This window comes from Panthera pardus, unplaced genomic scaffold, assembly GCF_024362965.1.
Source record: "Panthera pardus isolate Hobbes unplaced genomic scaffold, ASM2436296v1 HiC_scaffold_18, whole genome shotgun sequence".
NCBI lineage: Eukaryota > Metazoa > Chordata > Mammalia > Carnivora > Felidae > Panthera > Panthera pardus.
This window is the reverse complement of record NW_026526743.1, coordinates 2,389,549-2,411,007: the sequence shown is the minus strand read 5'-3', so window position 1 is coordinate 2,411,007 and position 21,459 is coordinate 2,389,549. Positions and strand designations below refer to the sequence as shown.

Genomic DNA, 21,459 nt, shown 5'->3' with positions numbered 1-21,459 from the left:
AGCACAAAGGCTTTATACAAGCAACCGGCCCGGTGCTTCAGTTCTTAGAAACCCTCTCTCTAAGTGCTAGAAATTCAAGGGGCGGCTAGAATTAACTAAATGTGGTTACTATGGATAAAGAAATGAAGAGAAGATGGTCCAAACAGTCCAAACAGAAAAATGTTCCAATACTTGGAAGATACAAGATAGAATTGAAAAAAAAAAAAAAAAAAAAACCCAAAAAAACAGACAAAACGCACAGATGATCCATCATTCCAAGCACATATTTGAACAGATGCACATATGAAATATAACAATGTGGAAAAACAAACTACCCAACCCAAATCCTAACCTCTAGTGTAATGGGCCTTTCATTTAAAAAACAAGTAGATCATCTGTGACTATTTCATGGTTACCCAACATTTGTTTAGCTTTTCCTGGGTCCAGGGAACCATGTCTGAAGGTCACAGACGCTGGAACCAAATTTAACTTATCCTTTCACCTCTCCACAGATCTGGCAGTGAAACCAAATGAGGTTGGATATGCCTCATTTGGCTTATGACTAGTGAATTTGTCTCATTATCCATGGCAACGTGGTCAAAGTGGCTGTGTGAAAGAGACAGACACGGACCAGGATCAGGTGTGCTCTTTTTTTAAGACAAAACACAAGCTGTAGTTTGATATTTCTAACCAAAAAAAAAAAAAAAAAAGAAAAAGCAAGCCTCTACTACAGAAATTAACCACCAACTTGTTTTTAGGAGAAAACATTTGCAATAAAATGTACCAAAGCTATGTGCAAAGATTCTGGAAGGAATACAAAACACCAATGATGAAACCTGGTCTAAGGGAACATATGCCCAAAGAAGAAACCAGCAGACAGCAAGGCACAAACAGCCACAGCAGAACCAACAGACTGGATCTACCTACCGACACATTCAACGTGGAAAAGCAATATGCTAATAAGGCACATACACTAAGGCAATACAAGACTTGAGACTACAAAGGCAATGTACTGAGCCTAAAGATTTTACACTCTTTATGAAACTTACAGCATCGAACTGAGTGAAAAATGACTCAGGTTTCTTTTCTATATTCTCAGTGTCCACCTTCACATCCACCATGGGGTTGAGATTCTGGGCTCGCTCCAAAGAGGCTTCAGCCCTGTTTCGGCCAACAGATCCAGTACGGATTAGAAACTGAGCTCCGGGGTCTTCTGGAGATACCTAGGAATAATTTTTTTTTTTTTTTTTAAATGCTTGAATTTTGGGGAAAAAACATTTTTCAAAGACAACGAACGCTTCCACTTCAAAGCATAACTAAAATACCTACAATTTAATTGTATTACTGTTCCAGTGGGAATTTGCCTAATGTATCCTCCATACGCTCAATCCTTCGAAGGCTTTCAAGTAGAGACATTTAATTTTTTTTTTCACTTCGCATTGATAGTTAAAGAGCACCCCCTGGTGTTTGTAAAGAAAATTCACTCTAAACAAATGTCCACTCTTTCTTCTTCCACGATTAAATCTGTAACTAATAAAGTGACACAATTATCAGTGCAAAGAATTTACCCCAAATATTTACTCTGTGCCAAACTTTAAGGATACTCCTAGACAAACAACAGTAGTTTAAAGGATGTAGTCCCTGCCTACGATTGGTTTAAAATCGGACGAGTGAGGGGCACTTGGGTGGCTTAGTAGGTTAAACATCCCACTCTTCAACGTTTTTTTTTTTGTTTTGTTTTTTTTATTTATTTTTGGGACAGAGAGAGACAGAGCATGAACGGGGGAGGGGCAGAGAGAGAGGGAGACACAGAATCGGAAACAGGCTCCAGGCTCCGAGCCATCAGCCCAGAGCCTGACGCGGGGCTCGAACTCACGGACCGCGAGATCGTGACCTGGCTGAAGTCGGACGCTTAACCGACTGCGCCACCCAGGCGCCCCAATCCCACTCTTGATTTCAGCTCAGGTTATGATCTCACAGTTGTGAGATGGAGCCCTGGGGCTCCACAATGACAGCGCAGAGCCTGCTTGGGATTCTCTCTCTCTCTGTCTCTGTCTCTCTCCATCTCTCTCTGCCCCTCCCCTGCTCATTCTTGCTCTCTCTCAAAATACAAATAAACCTTTTTAAAAAATTAAAAAAATAAATAAATAAATCAGACCAGTGAGGGGCAGTACCTGGCTGGCCCAGTCTGAAGAGCACACAGCTCTTGATGTCAGGGTCCTGAGTTCAAGCCCCACGTCTGCGTGTAGAGTTACACACATACGTACATACATACATACACAAATATGCTAAAGAAATAAAATCAAACCAGGGCAAAAATCAAACATAATTAAGAATGCTTGAAATGAACTCTTAAATTCAATTAAAGTTCAGAAAAGAAAGATGAGGGGGGCTGGAGCAAAGGGAAGATTTCTCCCACAAGGCTGGATGTCAGCAGAGAAGAACCTTAAATCCAGATAATACAATCACCTGACAGCCGCCAGTAGGGTTACAGATTCCCACTGTTCACAGAGCCATTCTTTCCACATCAAACATCTAAATTTAACCATTAATCTCCAGTATGACCTTGCTACCTTCACCAAGACTGGATTCAATACAAGCCATCTCTCCCCTCTCCTCTGGCCAACTACCCGGAGCACATACTCGCACTTGCTAACTTTTCTCCAAGGAAATGAGCTGGTCCTCCTCCCTTTCAAGGCCAGCCCTTTAAGTCTCCTTGATCTTTCCTGTCCTGCTTCTTCAGGGATCCCATTTCACACTGAGAAGCTGTACATCATAGTCGTTAAGAGCAAGGCTCCGAAACAATTCAGGTTGGATTCCAATCTTTGGCTCAACCACTTTAACTGTGTGACCTTGAGCGAGCGAGTACATGGGAATCACATGCAAAATGAGGAGGTTAAGAAAAACAGTACACTAGGGGCGCCTGGGTGGCTCAGTCGGTTAAGCGTCCGACTTCAGCTCAGGTCACGATCTCGCGGTCCGTGAGTTCGAGCCCCGCGTCGGGCTCTGGGCTGATGGCTCGGAGCCTGGAGCCTGCTTCCGATTCTGTGTCTCCCTCTCTCTGCCCCTCCCCCATTCATGCTCTGTCTCTCTGTCTCAAAAAAAATAAATAAACGTTAAAAAAAATTAAAAAAAAAAAAAAAAAAGAAAAACAGTACACTAACTAATCACTCTCTCAGTGCTGCTCTGCTCCTGCCCCACCGGACACCCAGCCTCCACTCGGGCCCTCTTGGGTGTGGCGGCCCCAGGATTCCATCTCAGAGTCACTCATCTTTCCACCTGGCATAGCTCCATGCTCGTTGCTTCTTTCGTTCTTACAGGTACAGATTGCTTCCTGATCCATCTGAGACTTTTATTAAACTGCCCACCAGATGTTTCCTCCCGGGTAAGTCCGCAGGCCCTTCGTATCTGACTATTTTTTTTTTCTTTTGTCTGTTGATGAGCCTACCAACCACCCATCCAGTCACCTGAGTCAGGAACCCAGTCTTTACATCCCTGATATTTCCCTGAGAGCAGCCACCTGCTGAGATGGCTAAGAGCATGGGCTCTACAAAGAGACTGTCTGGGTCCTGGTCACAGCAACTACTGTGACCTTGGGTGGGCCAGCAATTCAATTCCTTTTCTGTAAAATAGGGATGATAATCCCTGACTCTCAGAGTTGCTGTGAGGACTAAATGAGATACTACAAGTGCTGCTTTTAGAACAGCGTCCAGCACCTTGAGGAAGCATCACTGCTGCAGTCATTCCTTGCCTCCCCTACATTCCCATATACAATCCTACTGATTCTATCCTCTGGTATTTCCACCTCAAGCGCTTCCTGCCGTTTCTATCACAGTGCTGTTACTCAGACTCTTCTCATCTCTCACCTAAACTACTAATGCAAAATAATAGAAGAAAAAAAATAAAACGAAAAAAAATAAAACAAAAAAAAAAAATAAACTACTAATGCAGCCTTCTAGCTAAGTGGTCTTCTGCCCCAGACCTTGTGCCAATCATACCCAGTAGCCAGTGATCTACGAAGAGCCGGAAGTTGGCTAGGTCACCTGTCTCACATTTGAAACTCTTTAATGAAATCCTCACCACCTAGAGGATGGAGTATGAGCTTCCAGCAAGGCTTACTAACAGGCCCTTCGTGATTTGGACCTTACCTACAGCCTGCATCCACCCCCACCACTTCGGGCCCCACACTCTAAAAACACCAAACAGCACTGCTCGCTATGTTCTATTTCTACCATGCTGTTCTGTGCCACTGCTAATAACGTCTCCTGCCTAAAATACAGCCCCTCAACTTGAGAAACCTCCAGTTGTTCTGTAAGCCTCAACTAAGATCACAGCTCCAGGAAGCCGTTCGTGTACCCCTACCAAAACCTGAGTCAGGTAGGCTGCTCCGGTTTATGGAATAAACCCTGAGAATGGGAACCAAATCTTGTGCATCTCTGTATCACAAGGATCTAGAATGCTTCAGGGCAGCCAGCAGGTACTCTCGGATGTTTGCTGATGTAAACAAAATGAAAACCTCTGTAGGGCAGGAATTAACGTCCTTGATGAGCACGCTGAGGGGTGCCTGCCTGGCTGAGTTGGTAGAACATGTGACTCTTAATCCTGAGGTTGTGAATTCAAGCCCCACACTGGGTACAGAGATTACTACAGTAAACACATAAATAAGAAAAAAAAATTTTTAATAGATGAGCAAACAGAGTCTCTGAGAGGTTAAGAGACTTAACCCAGCTTGAAGAGGTAGGATTTGAGCCCAAATCGACATAATTCCAGAGCTTTTGCACTAGGTAGCACGGTCTCCCTGAGATGTTCCCAGTCAGGGAAAAAAAGTACAAGCAAACTGCAAAAGGCAGAACAACCGAAGAGTGTCCATGAACCACTAAACATATGAGGTAGGAGTCAGGCTAAGTTGACTGGGCCCAGGTTATACAAAGCCAGTAGTTCTCAACTCTCCCTGACTTCTAGACTCACTTGGAAAACTTTCAATAACCCCCCCTAATATTCAAAGCACAGATGGGATTGAGAACCACGGTGTTGGGCCTTGAAAACCAGCCAGAAGATTTGGCTTTGCAGTGCCAGATAGGTGAAAAGTACTGTAAGTCCTCAAAGCAGAGAGGGAAGGGAGGATAGTCGGCCTGGTCACCGTAACACTGGTGGCACCCATCACTGGACTGAGGCAGTGACAGAACTGCATCACACACCGCTCAGTATTAGATCATGGCTCCCCATTCTCCGGCGCTCCCAACCACATGAGGAAGTCACGATCCCCATCCGGTTTCATTTTCCCACACCAAGGGCCTGCCTCCACGTTTAGAAACCATCCTTCCCTGCAAACAAATTCTCCCTCCAGATGCCTCTAGGGGGCACTGTGGTTGGGGAAATGTCAAAAAGGCAAGAGCTCAGACTGTTAATAATCTGGCGGCTTGCCTGCAGGAATTTCTTTCCTTAGAAGGTTTTGAATTCAAGTCAAAAATCAATTTGTGACTGTGATTAATTATTAAGTGAGCCAACCCACGTGTCTTCACTGCAGAAGAATTAAAAAAAAAAAAAATCCAGGTATGATTTTTCTCCTAAAACCCAAACAAGATGAGCTTTAAAAAATTTCATTTGGGGGGCACCTGGGTTGCTCTGTAGGTTAAGCAGCCGAGTCTTGATTTCGGCTCAGATCATGATCTCACAGATCATGAGATCAAGCACAGAGTGGCTTGGGATTCTCCCTCCCTCTCTCTCTGCCCCACCCCCATGCACATGCGCGCTCTCTCGCCATCTCTCTCTCTCTCAAAATAAATAAATGTTTTAAAATTTTCATTAACATTTAACTTCTTCCACAGAGCCTATACCACACTCTGTGTGTGGTAGTTACCATGTATGAAACAGGACCCTTATTCATTGCCTATAAGGAAAGACACTAATAGTATCATGTGATGACATAATCTTCAGAGGTTTTGGGGTTTAATTTTTTTTTTTTTTTTGGAGACAGTGAAAGCGCAAGCAGGGGAAAGGCAGCAAGAGAGATGAACAGAGGATGTGAAGCGGGCTCTGCCCTGACAGCAGAGAGGCCAACGTGGGCCAGAACTCACAAATTATGAGATCACGACCTGAGCTGAAGCCAGACGCTTAACCGACTGAGCCACCGAGGTGTGGCGCCCTAAAGTTTTATTTTTTAAAAGGGGGTTGCACCTGGGTGGCTCAGTCGGTTAAGCGCCCGACTTTGGCTCAGGTCATGATCTCGTGGTTGACAAGTTTGAGCCCCACATCAGGCTCTGTGCTGGCAGCTCAGAACCTGGAGCCTGCTTTGGATTCTGTGTCTCCTTCTCTCTCTGCCCCTCCCCTGCTCATTCTCTCTCTCTCAAAAATGAATAAACATTAAAAAAAATTGGGGGGGGGGGCACCTGGGTGGCTCAGTTCATTGAGTGTCTGATTTTAGCTCAGGTCATAATCTCGTGGTTGACGAACTGGAGCCCCGCTTCAGGCTCTGTGCTGACAACTCAGAGCCTGGAGCCTGCTTCGGATTCTCTGTTTGTCTGTCTGTCTGTCTCTCTGTCCCTCCCCTGGTCATGCTCGGTCTTTCTCTGTCTCAAAGATAAAATAAACATTAAAAAACATTTTTTTTAATAAAATAAAAATACTGTCCAAAAAATACAGGCGAGAAAATACCGATAAAAAAATAAAAATAAAAATTGATCTCTGTAGAAGCCAGGTAGATGGGGTGTCAAATGCTATTCTACTTCTGTATATATTTAAGCTTTTGTATAAAAGAAAATTAAAATGCTTTTTTGAAAATTAAAATGTTATAGCATGAGAATGTAGAGAAAGAAGTTATTTTCACCTTGGAGAAACTGGTCAGAAAAAGCTACACAGGAGCTGGGAACGACTATTATGGCAACAATTAAATGGTCTATGATGTAATTAATTATCAGATGCTTACTACATGCAAGCACTATGCTAAGCAGTCTGCATAGATCCTCTCTGATCCAACATTTTTCAAAGAAGCTCTCCTGAGACAGCTTTCAAATGTACAGATTCCTCCTGAGCATCATCTCAAACCTTCTAAAGCCGAATCACTCAGGGTAAAGGCTATCCTGTGACAAAGCCCCAAGGCAATTCTGCACTTTTAATTAGTCATGCAGGTGGTGTACAGGTACAAGGAAGAAAACCACCCCCTCTCCTCCCCACGGTAACCCTCCAAGCGAGAGATTAACTACACTTTACAGACTGGCAAGCTCAAGGAGAGTGGTCGACCACCTAGGATGTGCCAGTGCCATTGGGCCAAAGGCTCCACTAATGCCAGCCCTCCTTGCACAGCTTGGCGGGGGCCTGTAGCAATTCAGAGTATCTCCAAGTGTTTATATTTATACTAAAGAGGGGAGACTGTGAAGAAAGAGTGTTGAGGTGGCCAAACATCTCACCTGTTCAGGATCCAACATGGTCAGTCCTTTCACTCCCGCCAGAATGAGATTCTTGGCAATTTCAGCCCCGAGTCCTTTCATGCCGACAAGAAGCACCCGCGAGGCCCGCAGCCTATAAGGCAGACAACTGTTAACCGGATGCCACAGAACAGTGGAAGCTTCACCGAGTTGTTAAGAATAAGCCAAAGCAACAGCGAAGTAACTTTGGTTTTCATTAAATGCACAGAAGCACCAAGGCCTCAAATCTAGGAAAGAAAGAGGCTCTAATCCATCCTACAAAGAATTCATTCAATAAACATTTACTAAGCACCTACTATGCCAGGCACTCTTCTCAGGTATAGAAATATATCAGTAAACAAAATAGACATAATCCCTGTCCTCCTTGAGCTTACATTTTATGATAAGAGGTAGACAAATATATGATATACAAAAGTGATGAAAACCAGGGGCGCCTGGCTGGCTCAGTCAGTAGAGTATGTGACTCCATCTCAGGGTCGTGAATTCAAGCCCCACGTTGGGCATAAAAAAGTGATGAAACTCAAGCAGGATATGGATCAAGAATGATGGAGGATGCTATTGCATGCAGACTGAAGGCCTTTCTGAAAAGCTGCTGAGCAAAAATCAAGATGAAATGGACAAATATACAGATATTTGGGAGAAGAGCATTCCAGGAAAGAAAACAACAAGTGCAAAAGCCCTGAAAGCAGAGGGGTGTGCAGCATGTTTCAGGGACAGGAAGACAGAGCGGCTAAATAACAGTGAGGAAAGGGAAGAACAGTAGGAGACGGGTCACAGACGGAACCGGGGCCACGTCATGAAGGCTCTTACAGGTATTTTAAGGGCTGGATCTTACTCTGAGCACCACAGAAAGCCATGGGATGGGGGACCCTTGGGGGAAGGGTGTCACAGTTGAGAGAGGGGACGATGGCCCGGACTGGTATGATAGCAGGAGAGGAGGTGAGAAAAGTTACTATCTGGGCTGTCACACACAAGCAAAACCGTAGCAGCATGAAAGAGGGTGTATTTGGAAAGTGTTCGGATCATCCTAGTCTGTAAGGTGACAAAAGATGAGGCTAAATGAAGGTAGTCAGAGGTTGGGCTGTCTCAAGAAGTCCAGAGTTAGGGGCGCCTGGGTGGCTCAGTTGGTCGAGCGTCCAACTTCGAGTCAGGTCACGAGCTCACGGTTCCCGAGTTCAAGTCCCATGTCAGACTCGCTGCTGTCAGCCTGTCAGCGCAGAGCCAGAGCCCACTTCAGATCCTCTGTCCCCTTCTTTCTGCCCCTCCCCCACCTGCACTCTCCCAAAACTAAATAAATATTAAAAAAAAAAAAAAAGAAAAAAGAAAAAGTCTGGACTTAAATCTGAGGTCAGTGGAAGGCAGTATAGCTCCACGAAATCTTAGCTGAAAGAAACCCCTTGACCCAGAAGTGTTTCACAATCGGAATTTTTCAGAATTGGTATACATCACGTAGTGTGAAACAACCCCATCAGGGTCTTGGGCCGCACTCTGTAATCAAACCCATTAATATTTTTGCAGCAAATGTATGACTACTCACACTGAAAAGGGATAGTTAGAACTAAGAACGATCTCCCATAAATTCAAGTTTGGCTGGCTGAGGAGTTTGCTCTTAATTTATGAAATGAGCCCATTTTCAACTTGTACTAGTATTAGGGAGAACATGCAGAAAAGAAACTCTTTCAAAAGTAGTCCTAAAAATTAGGAGCACTTGCATGTAATTAGAGGCCTTTAATGAGGATGGTGGCTGATAAGAGGGTCCTGCACTGATTCTTGATACTAGAGATACTGAATTTCCTTCACTAACACAATCAAAGGGTAAAATGTGGGGAGGGAGAGAATAGGGACAGAATTTCCTTCAAAGGCCTATGTCTGGGTCTCAGCTTCTCTGTCACCGCTTTTATTCTATGGGGACCTTCCACCATCAACCACAGGCTAGCGGACACGGCCTTTCAAGTGACAATGTCACTTCGTTAGAATAGGAGGGAATGGGAAAGAGGGCCTACAAGATACAAGCAAGGTAAATAACATGCTAGCAAAGCGTACATTGCTTACCAAAGATTTATACCAGTGGGTGGAGGAAGAAAGGCCATGTGGCTTTCCAGAGGAGCTCCAATCCCTCCAGAATCAGCACATACTGACAGGCAATGTTTCCAAAAAGAACCTTTGGTATCAGAAAGGCTGAACACGCTTGCATTTGGCTGTACTTTCCAGGGCTCTGGAGTCACTGTCGGTCTACAAGTCTTCCCTGACACTGCCCCTCCCGCACCCACCCCGGAATTCCAGAATGCCAAGTTCCCTTTCAGTCCAAGAATGGCCCAGATTGGTCCAGCTCTCTTCTGGGAAGCCGTATCTTCAAACAATACCAACAGCCTCCTAATCCCTAGACCCCCTGAATTCTTCTCAGGCTCTGTTCTCTCTGGCGTTCCTTCCGCAAAGGGCACTGCTAATCACTAAATGCCCTCTAGGTCTGGAGACAGGTTTGAATTCTGGTTCTGCCACTTCCCAGCTGGGTGACATGGACAAGGTGAACAAGCTGTCTGAACTTCAGGTTTTTCATCTGTAAAATGGGGATACCAGATCTGACATCTTGTCAGTTAATCCCCTTGACAACCTGGTAAAATGTGTGTGCAAAAGCATCTAGCATAATACCAGGCACGTAACAGATGCTCGATATGTTACTTCAACTTACTGAACTCCTTTATCCCACTCCTAATTACCAAAAGGGCTTAGTGGTAGGTGTGACTCTGATTTTCAAAAAAAAAAACAAAAAAATCTCACAAAAAAATTCTAAAGCTGCATTTAAATTCCTTCAGTACTGGCTCCCTTCCACCTGCCCAGCCTTCTCCCCTACCACCACCAGATTACCGCCACCCAGACCTGCCTTCCATTTGTTACCCCCCCCCCCACCTGTCGACTTTACATCCCAGCATTCCACACACCTGAAATGCTCTCTCTTCCTCTCTAGGCCAAGTCAAGCTTGTCCCCAGACTTCAAACCCCAATTCAAATGCCATTTCCTCAAAAAGTCCCCCTCTCTATGGCTGACTGAAGTACACGCTCCCTCCTCTGAGCTCTTAGAGCGCTGCAACATATAAATGCCTCTGACATAAATCACATTTAGCCACGTGGCCTCTCCAAGATCCCTACATCCTACAGAGCTCTAGACTCTGACTGCTTGGGAGGTTTTTTTTTTTTTTTCAACTGCCATCAACGCTGAAGATCACATTTGTATTTTTAATCCTTAACCATGCTAAAGACCCTGAGCCGACAGCTTACTTATGGCTCAATTACACGAAAAATACTTAAAATAGTACCTGGCACATAGTCAACACGTAATGAATGGCAGCTATTAGTATTCATATCTGATGTATGAATACTTCTAGGAATTAATCCTACAGAAATACTCTGGTGTGCACAAAGATCACATACAAAGCCATTCACAGCAGCATCCGTCCGCTTCCTTTCACCTCCACAGACACCATCGCTTCTCACCTACAAAACTACAACAGCTTTACACCTGGCTTCCCTGCTTCCACTCTTGCCCCCTACAATCTGCTGTCCCTGCTCAGGAAGAGAGATCTTTTAAACCAGATTATGCTGCTCTCCTGCTCAAATCTTTCAGTGGTTCCCTATGCAAGTTCCTTAACCCAAAGCCCTGCATACCGCTCCCGTCTTGGACCGTCCTATTCTCCCCACTGCTAATTTGCCCACAGCCAGGCTCCAGCCTTTGGACTTTGGCATTAGTTGTTCTCTGCTTCTTCCCCCATTTTTTGCACGAGCAATTCTTTAGGTCAACTCAACTGTCACCACCTTAGAAGCCCACACTGGCCACTTAATCCAAAATTATGTCCACACCCTCTTCTATCTGGAATTTGTTCATATGTTCACTGTCCACTTCTCCATTTGAATGTAAGCTCCAGAAACCACCGTATCCCTAACACCTATGACTATGCTTGGCACTTAGTTTACTGTTACTCAAACAGCTGCTGAATTAATAGAATACATTAAAAGAAACCCGGCTGTCCATCCGCAGAATTACATAAATCTACTACATAATAAAATAGTAACAGTTAACATTTACTGAAACCTCACTATGTGCTGGGGCCCTTGTCTGACTCAATCAGTAGAGCATTCGACACTTGATCTTGGGGTTAAGTTGGAGCCCCGTGTTGGGTGTGGAGATTACTTAAAAATAAAGTCTTAGGGGAGCCTGGGTGGCTCAACTGGTTAAGCATCTGACACTTTGATTTCAGCTCAGATCAAGACCTCACAGTTCTTGGAATTGAGCCCTGCATCAGGCTCTGTGCTGACACGAGGAGCCTGTTTGGGATTCTTTCTCTTTCTCTCTCAAATTAAATAAATAAATAAATAAATAAATAAATAAATCTTTTTAAAAAACCTCACTACGTGCTAAGCACTCTTCACACGTATTATGTTATTTAATCCTCAGGGCAATCTTATGAGCTGGTAACTTATCTCTATTTTGCAGCTGAGAAAACAGGCACAAAGAGGTCAACTAGCTTACCCAAGATTACATAGCTGGGAATTGGCTAATAATCAGCTACTTGGTAAGGGCAACAGTAAGCGAGAGCAATTAAGATCCGGGGCTCTGAGGCCACACTGCCCTGATATGTATATACTATGGAAAACTAGGTAGCCATCAAAAAAAAAAAAATAGGTAACATTTATTAAATACTTACTGTATGCCCAGCACCATTCTAAGCAATTCATGTATTCAACTCTGCAAGAAAAGGCACTATTACTCTCATTTTGCAGAGAAGAAAACTGTAGTTTGTAGTAGGCAAAATAATGCACCCCCACGAGCCAAATACAGGTAACTTCTAGATGCTAGAAAAGTCACACAGATTCTCCTCTAGAGTCTCCACATGGAACATGGCCCTGTCAACACCTTGATTTTAGCCCAGTGGAACTGATTTCAGACTTCTGACCTCCAGAATTGTAAGAGAATAAATTTGTGTTGTTTTAAGCCACTAAATGTGTGGTAATTGTTATAGCAGCAACAGGAAGCTAATACACTGAAAAGAGAGTTACAGAACTTACCAAATATTGGGGTGCCTCGGTGCTGGGTGGCCCAGTCAGCAAAATGTCTGACTCTTGATTTTGGCTCAGGTCATGATCTCACGGTTTGTGGGTTCAAGCCCCACATCCGGGCTCTGTGCTGACAGCACAAAGCCTGCTTGGGATTCTCTCTCTCTGCTGTTCCCCCACTCACTCTATCTCTCTCTCTCAAAATAAATAAGAACTTAATAAATAAATAAAATGCATCAAAACAACAAACAAACAAACTTGCCAAAAATCACACAACTGCCAAATGGCAAAGCAGGTATCAACTTAAGCAATATTGCTCCAAAGTCTGTGGTCTTCAAGTTATATTGCCTCTCAGGGCACCTGGGTGGTTCAGTCAGTTAAGTGTCCGACTTCAGCTCAGGTCATGACCTCACGGTCCATGAGTTCAAGCCCTGTGTCAGGCTCTATGCTGACAGCTCAGAGCCTGGAACCTGCTTCAGATTCTGTCTCTCTCTCTCTCTCTCTCTCTCTCTCTCTCTGTCCTTCCCCCACTCATGCTCTCTCTCAGAAATAAACATTAAAAAAATATTTTTAAGTCATATTGCCTCTCAATACCACAAATAATGTAAAATTACATTGATATATTATGTATATAGTCCACTGATAACAACAATGGTAGTAGTTACCCTCTACAGAGGGCTCACTAGGTTCGAGGCATAGAATTATACATAGCACCTCACTGAAACCTTAATTGTGGTTCTTTGCCATTTTTCTTTTGGAAACAAAGCATACACATCCTAAGTATTGCATAAGATGTCCCTCTAGAAGTCCAAGGGGCTCCACAGACCCCAGAGTACACTATCACGTTTCCACGGGAAAGGATTCATGTCTGCCTAGAGTATAAAGAAAACAGAGGCTCAGAAAAGGTGCCCAAGCTCTCCCAGGTAGTAAGTGGCCAGAACTGGGATGAGAATACAGTTCTGACCACAATCTATGAGTTTTCCTCTTTCAATGTCTCTTCCACGTTGCCTTGCACACAAGTAGGTTCTAAATAAATATTTGCCAACTTTGCTCTCTCCTCTTTGACTTCTGCCACAGGAATACCTCCTAAATTTCTAGGAAGGAATGAACAGAGCCTTTATATCACAATCTCTGAATTCACAATACACACTACAAGTTAAGTCAAGCCAAGTGAATTCCACTCATAGTTAAAAATTCCTAAGACTACCAAATTCACATTTATTTTATTGAGTCTAATTGTGTGACGACAGTGAGTCATGAAAAAATCTGGTATAAGACTATTTTAAGTAGGGTAAGCACAAAGACCTCAGGCCAGAGAGAGGTTTAGCATATTTGAGGAACAGAAAGATTCAAGAGCTCAAATGAAGTGAGCCAGAGAGATATAGGCAAGATCAGACAGGGCAAGGCATGGAAGGTAATGAATTTTAAAAGCTTTGGATTTTATTCTGAATATAAGAGGAAATCACTGGAAGGCTTTATGCAGAGAACTGTGTGATCTGATTTTTTTTTTTTTTTTTTTTTAATCTATCTGGCTGCTGTGGGGAGACTGGATTATAAAGAATCACAAGTGAAACACAGGAGAGCAGTTGGGAAGACTACTGAGGTGACCAATCAGAGATAATGAGGGTGGCTTGGAATAAGAAAGAAAGGTGGCTGAGATCGTTCGAAGCAGAGTACACAGGACTTGACAAGGGACTGGACATGGGCCCAAGGGACAGAGATGAATAAAGAAGTCTTAAGTTTCTGGTCTGTGCAACCAGATGGTAAAGCCAACAGCATTTGGCAGATTGGACCACTTTCTCCTTCAGAGATAATCTCACCTTCACTTAACAGCAAAGTACTTTTCATTTAAATCTAGCATCTTGTTCCATCCAACTGCCCATTCATTACATTTACTTCAATGTCTTGTCAACATCCAAAACAGAACTTAAGGCTGCTCCCCACCATGATCTGCTCAGGCAAATCTACTCCCCTTACAATCTTCCTCATCCTTCTGGAGTCTCCACTCACCCCACTGACTTTTACTTTACACTGGCCTTATTTATCTCAACCTATTTCCTATGTAGCTTCCCTTCTCCTGTTGCTAGTGATTTATACTTGTCAAATAACTGTAACTATGATTTACTCAATGCTTTCTGTGCATAAGCACTATTTATGCATTATCTATTATTTTTATTTTTTAAGTTTTTATTTATCCATCTAAGTAATCTCTACACCTAACGTGAGGCTCAAACCCACAACCCTGAGATCAAGAGTCACAGACTCTTCTGACTGAGCCAGCCAGGCATCCCTTGCATTATCTCCTTTAATTCTCAACTATCTTATAATGTAAATTCTATTATCTCCACTTGACAAATGAGCAAACTGAAGCAGAGAAGTTAAGAAATGTATCCGAGGTTAAATAACTAAGAATTTTTGCAGCTGAGATTCAAACTGAACTATTAATCACTATCGACACTACAATAAATCGGTCCTTAAGTGAAACAATCAGGATTGGCCCCTAAGACACAGTACGTACTCAGTCACTATTATGGCAAATGTGTGCCTACGGAACCAACTGAACTTCTTTTGAAGAGCGGCAGTGTTGGACAATGAGGCTTTGAAAACAGGAAAGTTTTTGTAGTACCTTTTTTGTAAAGTCAAAATTTCAGAGTTGAAAGAGTCCTTAAAAATTTAGTCACACTCACTCCTCCTTTTTGCAGATGTGGAACTTAAGGCCAACAAACTTTGTGACTGACCCAAGGTCAAGAGAGCTGGTTAGCAGAACTGGATTGAACCCAGGTTTCTTGAATTCCTAGATCTTTGCAACGTACAATCATTTCATCATTCGACAAATACATGTGAATGTCTACAAATTTGCAAGCACTACAAATTGAATAAGACCAGTCAAACCCCTATTTTAATTGTCAAACATTTATAAAATGCTTGCCCTCATAGAGCTTATCATCTACTTTGCTCTTTTGGGTCACCCTCCGTCCTTCCTCACTCTTAGATACGGGATCAACTACTATTGAGTGGAAGAAAAATCCGACATGCCTTGGTTGTGAAAGGCAGTGCAAAAACTGCTGAAGCATGCATTCTGAAAACACACACAGCTGCCAGCCTCAACATCTTCCTTTATGATTATCTGACTGAAAGAATGAGCCCCGATCGTGGAAAATGAGCTGAGGGAGGGGAAAGGGAGTCACTTAGATTCAACTCCTCTTTACTTGGTGCATAACCTTGGGAGCCAGCTCTCATTCCTTGAGCCCCATCCATAAAGTGGGCTATGTCCCACAGCAAAAAATGGAAAGTCGCACCTGTAGGGCCAGGCAAATCAGATCAATGAGGGAAGTTGAACTGATGGAGACAAGGCTAGAGAACCACGTGCCATGTCAGAGGTGGCCTCTGCTTGGCTCCAAGCAAGGTGGAATATCTGACCTTTCTATTCTTCAGGAGATGACAGAATTCAGAAATTACCAGATTGCAGAAGAGGGGTGCTTGGGTGGCTCAGTCAGTTAAGCATCCGACTCTTCATTTCGGCTCAGGTCAAGATCTCATGGTTCGTGGGTTTGAGCCCCACGTTGGGTTCTGTACTGACGGTGCAGAATCTGCTTGGGATTCTCTCTCTCTACCCCTCTCCCACTTGTGCACTCTCTCAAAATAAATAAGCTTTAAAAAATTATAGAAATTTCCAGATTGGGGAATGGGGCAAGGGGAGGGACAGAGAGAAACACATTTCTTTTCCACCTTTTCATTATAAAAATTTGAAACACAGAAAAGTAAAAAGAATAGTTAGCATTTTGCCTTTTACCCATACACCTTCACCACAGCATGTCACAACTTTAGCATGCACCTCCAAAAATGGGACACTCTCCTTCATAACCATGTTATTATTACATCTAGAAAATAATTCTCAAATATCTAATGGGGGGGCACCTAGCTGGCTCAGTCTGTTAAGCGTCTGACTCTTGATGTGGGCTCAGGTCATGATCTCATGGTTTGTGAGTTCGAGCCTGACTTTGGGCTCTGCGCTGACACTGCGGCGGAGCCTGCTTGGGATTCCGTCCTTCCCTCTCTCTGCCCCTCCTCCATGAGTTCTCTGTCTCTCTCTGTCTCTCAAGATAAATAAACCTTAAAAACATAGAGGAGTATCTGGGTGGCTCAGTCAGTTAAGCGTCCAACTCTTTATTTCGGCTCAGGTCATGAGCTCAAGGTTCGTGAGATCGAGCCCTGTGTGGGGCCTGCTTGGGATTACCTCTCACTCTGTTCTTCCCCTGCGTACGCACGTGCTCGCTCTCTCTCCCAAAATAAGTAAACTTTAAAAAAAATTAAAAAATATGCATATATCACCTAATAGGACTGAATATTCAAATCTCCACTACTGTCTAAAAGACGTTTTTATAGGAGTTTTCTTTTTGAACCAAGATCCAGTCAAGGTTCACATTTTGCATCTGGCTTCACCTCTTTATGGTTTTTAAGCCTGGAACACTCCCTTCCTTTGTTTTTTCCATGACACTGACTTCTGGAACAGAACCAGTACAGTTGTCTTATAAAATGCCCCACATCCTAGACATCTTATCATTACCTCAATGTTCTTTAATCTGTTCCTCTGTTCTCTGAAAGCATGATTAGGCTAAAAGATATTCAGCAGGAAAACTTCACAGACGACACACCGAAGTTCTTATTTCACCACATTAGAGGGTGCGTTGTTAATAATCACTTCCAAAGGCAATAAATTTGTTTTTAATTTTTTTGTTTGAATATTTCCTTGGCCTTAGGGATTCTAAGTCATTAAGTATTTTTAAATGAAGTCAATTTCTTGCTTTTTTAAAGGTTTTATTTTTAAGTAATCTCTCCACCAACCGTGGGGCTTGAACTCACAATCCCAACATCAAGAACCATATGCTCCACTGACTGAGCCAGCCAAGCACCCCAATTTTTGTCTCAAATTCAGCCAATTCTCTAGATTTTCAAATGTTGGCAACTCATTTCAAAAAATTTTAAACACTGTATGAAAGATACAGCCCAATTTTTAACTGCTAGACCCTATGGATTCCCTGGAGGGCCCTTTTGGTTATTACTCTCCTTTTCAGTTTTCTGATAAACTTGGTCCAAACATCACGCAGAATCAGCAACAAAACGGTTGCCAGAATGTAGTCGGCCATTTCCTAGGCCACCTTCCATTTCACATTTCCAGGTCTTCAGAATTCGATTCCACCTGGAATTTCCTTAGAGGCAAGTCGATTTGCTTTGTGCAGCCTCTTTCTTGTCTGTACAGGGGGAAATCACTGCTCTTCCTACTTCAGTGAGCTGCTATGAGACTCAGTTGAAAAATGTACATGGGGGGGCACTTGGGGAGCTCACTCAGTTAAGCATCCGACTTCTGCTCAGGTCATGATCTCGAAGCTTGTGAGTTGAAGCCCCGCGTTGGGCTCTGTGCTGACAAGCTCAGGGCCTGGAGCCTGCTTCGGATTCTGTGTCTTCCTCTCTCTGCCCCTCCCCCCCCTTCAAAAATAAATAAACGTTAAAAAAATTTTTTAATCAAAACCTAAAATAAGTAAAATAAAATGCAAATCTGCTCCTGTGACTCCTATGCTCAAAACTTTCCCATGGGTTTCTCGGAATAAAAAAGCTACACCTCGGGGCACCTGGGTGGCTCAGTCGGTTGAGCCACCAACTTCGGCTCAGGTCATGACCTCACAGTTTGTGAGTTCGAGCCCCGCCCCGCGGCGGGCTCTGTGCTGACAGCTCAGAGCCTGGCGCCTGCTTCGGATTCTGGATTCTGCGTCTTCCTCTCTCTCTGCCTCTCCCCCCACTCGTCCTCGCTGGCGCGCTCTGTCTCAGAAATAAACATTAAAAAAAAAAAATTTTTTTTTTTTTAAAGCAAGCTACATCTCATTTGCTTCCAGCCACCTTGCTTCTTTGCTTCTCTCTCTTATTTGCCAAGCATGCTCTGGCCTCCAGAATTTTACACTGTTTTCTCTCTCCTAGCGAGCTTCTTCCATATGGTTCTTTTCCTTCATACAGGTCTGTGGCTCAATGAAGGCCTCTCCAGAGGCCTTCCCTGGCCTCCCTATCAAAATAGCTCTCCCACCTCAGCATCCTTTAAAGATCCTCTGTCCCTGCTTTATTTCAAATCTCTCAGCACTTGCACTGCCTAACATGTTATTTATGTTAATTGCTTCCCCCACCAGAAATGCACGCTCCATGTGGGCAAAGGATGCAGCTCGCTAATACTCGCTAAGCGCCAAGAAAAAGCGATCGTGGCAGGTACTTCATATTTGATAAAGCCAATCAACCCTTTCGAAGACCTCATTTCCCCGATAACTACCCCACACCCAAGGTATGCCCAACCTTAGCGCCCAGTCCTCTCGAGACACACCCTCATACCTAGGCATAAGCAACCTCTTCGCGTACCTCCAACCCCTGGCCTCCCCGAGCTCCTCAAGATTCCCACTTGAAATATGTTGCTGCAAAACTCCTCAAAAACCCTCCTCCTTTCATAGCGGCCCACCCTTTCGAAGCCCCAAGAACGTAAATTCGCGCGCGTTCGGTTCGCCAGTCCCCCCAGCGTCCAAGAGATTCCCACAATCCACGAATGAATGAGCTACGCCCCCCCCCTTCATCCTCCCCCTGCACGGCCGGCCCCTCCTCCTCCCTAAGCACGACCCCCCCCCCACCCGCATCATTCCCTTTGGGCGCCTGAGCCCCCGAGTTTGAATCCTCAACCAGGACTCCCCCGCCGCCCCTTCCAGAGGCCCTCCCTCGGAGCGACCCTCCCACCACCCTGGGAGGTCCCCGCTTCCCTCAGCTTCCAGAAACACCGCTAACCGACCCCTCCAGTCCTCTCAGGAAGGCTACCAACCCCGGGCACGTAATTCCCGCCTCCGCGCTTCAAATCCGACCCTCCGGCTCCGCGAGGGCGGCGAACGCCTCAGGCCAGACGCCCCCAACAGCCCCTCGGCCCCGCGAGCCGCGCCGGCCCTGACCGTTTCTGGGCCTCCAATCCCCACAGACGGATCTGCCGGTCATACTGAGCCGCCTCCTCCTCGCTGATGCCGCCGCCGGCCTCCTCCTTCTCCACCATGGCGCCGGCTCCCGCTGCCTGCGCTCGGGTCCTGCCCACGGCAACCGCCCGCCGGCCCCACGCGCCGCCAACCGCCGCCGGCCGCGCGCCCGGGCCGCGTCTGCGCCTGCGCCAGGGACCGCGCCTGCGCAGGACCTCCTCCACGGCCCGGCCCGCCCCTAGAGCCTGAGACCACGCGAAGCGCGCCCGCCTGAAAGGCGGGCCGGCAGGACTGTCGGCCGCGTGACCGGGGCTCCAGCCAATCCTGGCCCAAGGATGGCGCGATTCCCCGCCCCCCCTTTCTTGCCCCCCCCACCCCCCACCCCGTCGGTAAATATCCAAGTGTTCACCTAATGGGGCTTTTTAGTTTTTATTTATTTATTTTTTACTTATGGGGCTTTTTAAATCATCAGATATTTATCTAGCCCCTGCTGAAATCCCGGTAGTGGAGGCGTTGGGCAATAGAGCAGCGAATAACACAGAGCCCTGCCCTCAGGCGGCTAACGTTCGTTCTTTCGAGGAGAGCCCAAAGACAAATAGAACTCAGACCGTGAGAAATGCCGTGGAGAAAAATAAGCCCGGATGGGACCACAGGGTTCCAGGAGTGGCCAGAGAGAAGCTTCTCGCAGAAAGGGGATATTGAACCGAGATCTGGAGGGACTGAAGAAAACAAACCATGTGGTTAACTGGGCGATGGAGCATTTCTGGTCAGGGCTAACAGCAGGTGCAAAGGCCCTGAATCTGGAATGTGCTAGCATAGCTGAGGAACTTTGGAGAGGGCAAGGTGGCTGGAGCAGAGTGAGAGGATGGGCAGCGGTAAGAGGTGAAATCATAGATGAAGCAAGTGGGGCATCCTGAGGGACCTTGTAGGCCTGGTGCTAACTAAAGTGTATTTTATTATTTTTTTTTATTTTTTATTTTTTTTTTACTAAAGTGTATTTTAAGCAAGGTGCCTTTTTATTATTCATTTAACAAGTACTTAATTGAGCATCTGTTATGTGTTAGCCATTGATCTCAGTGCTGGGATAGAGCACTGAAAAAAAAAAATAGCTGTCTTCTCATGGAGTTTAAATGGGTTTTCAGTGAATTCTTTCTCTTCTTTTTCGGGTTTGTTTGTTTGAAAGACAGAGAGAGAAAGACGGGGGGGGGGGGGGTGGCGCCTGGGTGGCTCAGTCAGTTAAGCATCTGACTTCGGCTCAGGTCGTGATTCTCACTGTTTGTGAGTTCAAGCCCCGAGTTGGGTTCCATGCTAACTGTGCAGAGCTTGCTTGGGATTCTCCCTCTCTCTCTCTCTCTGCCCCTCCCCCACTTGCACACACACTCTCTCTCTCTCAAAATAACAAATAAACTTTAAAAAAAATTTTTTAAAGAGAGTGCACAAACCAGCAAGTGGGGGAGGGACAGAGAGAGGAGAGAGAGAGAGAATCCCAAGCAGGCTCTGTGCTACCAGCGGGGAGCCCAAATGCAGGGCTCGGTCTCAAGAACCATGAGATTCATGACCTGAGCCGAAATCGAGAGCTGGACGTTGAACCCACTGAGTCATCTGGGCTCCCCTATGGGAATTATCTTTCTAATTTTTATGAGATTAGTTAGGTTCTTTAATACAACTATTTCATACGTAATGAGTCTGAGGGCCAGCAAAGTTATCAGTAGCCCGAATGAAGTCTTGTGTCTTAGAAGTAGTGAGAGTAGGATTCAAACCCGGGCTATGTGGCCCACATGCTTCATCAGGAGATCATACTGCTGATGGTATATTCAGCTTCTACTGTGTGCTCTGATCTTGCCCCTGAGGCACATACATACTCTGCGAACCTCAAAGATCGATATTTCATCCCCTTTTACAGATTGCAACTCTGGGACTCGGGGAGGGGTAGGAATTCATCCAAGATCGCAACATGACTCCAAAAAAGTTTGGCCGATGCTTACCCTCGGTTACTGATGTGAAACAAATCACGGAAAA

The 21,459-nt window shown here is 45.0% G+C and overlaps 1 protein-coding gene across 3 annotated transcripts in view; it reads right to left on the bottom strand.

The window, feature by feature from the left end:
* The window catches only part of SAE1 (SUMO1 activating enzyme subunit 1), a 73,200-nt gene extending 53,590 nt beyond the window's left edge, over positions 1-19,610 (bottom strand). For 2 of the 3 annotated variants that reach the window (XM_019425887.2, XM_019425888.2), the window contains exons 1-3: positions 19,423-19,610; positions 7,386-7,497; positions 1,029-1,202 (exon numbers count right to left, since the gene is read on the bottom strand). In XM_019425887.2, the coding sequence (XP_019281432.1) occupies positions 1,029-1,202; positions 7,386-7,497; positions 19,423-19,520 (384 nt within the window). In that variant the 5' untranslated portion in view covers positions 19,521-19,610. The remainder of the gene's footprint in view (positions 1-1,028; positions 1,203-7,385; positions 7,498-19,422) is intronic. The other variant, XM_019425889.2, reaches the window with a different exon arrangement.
* Positions 19,611-21,459: the final 1,849 nt, after the last annotated feature.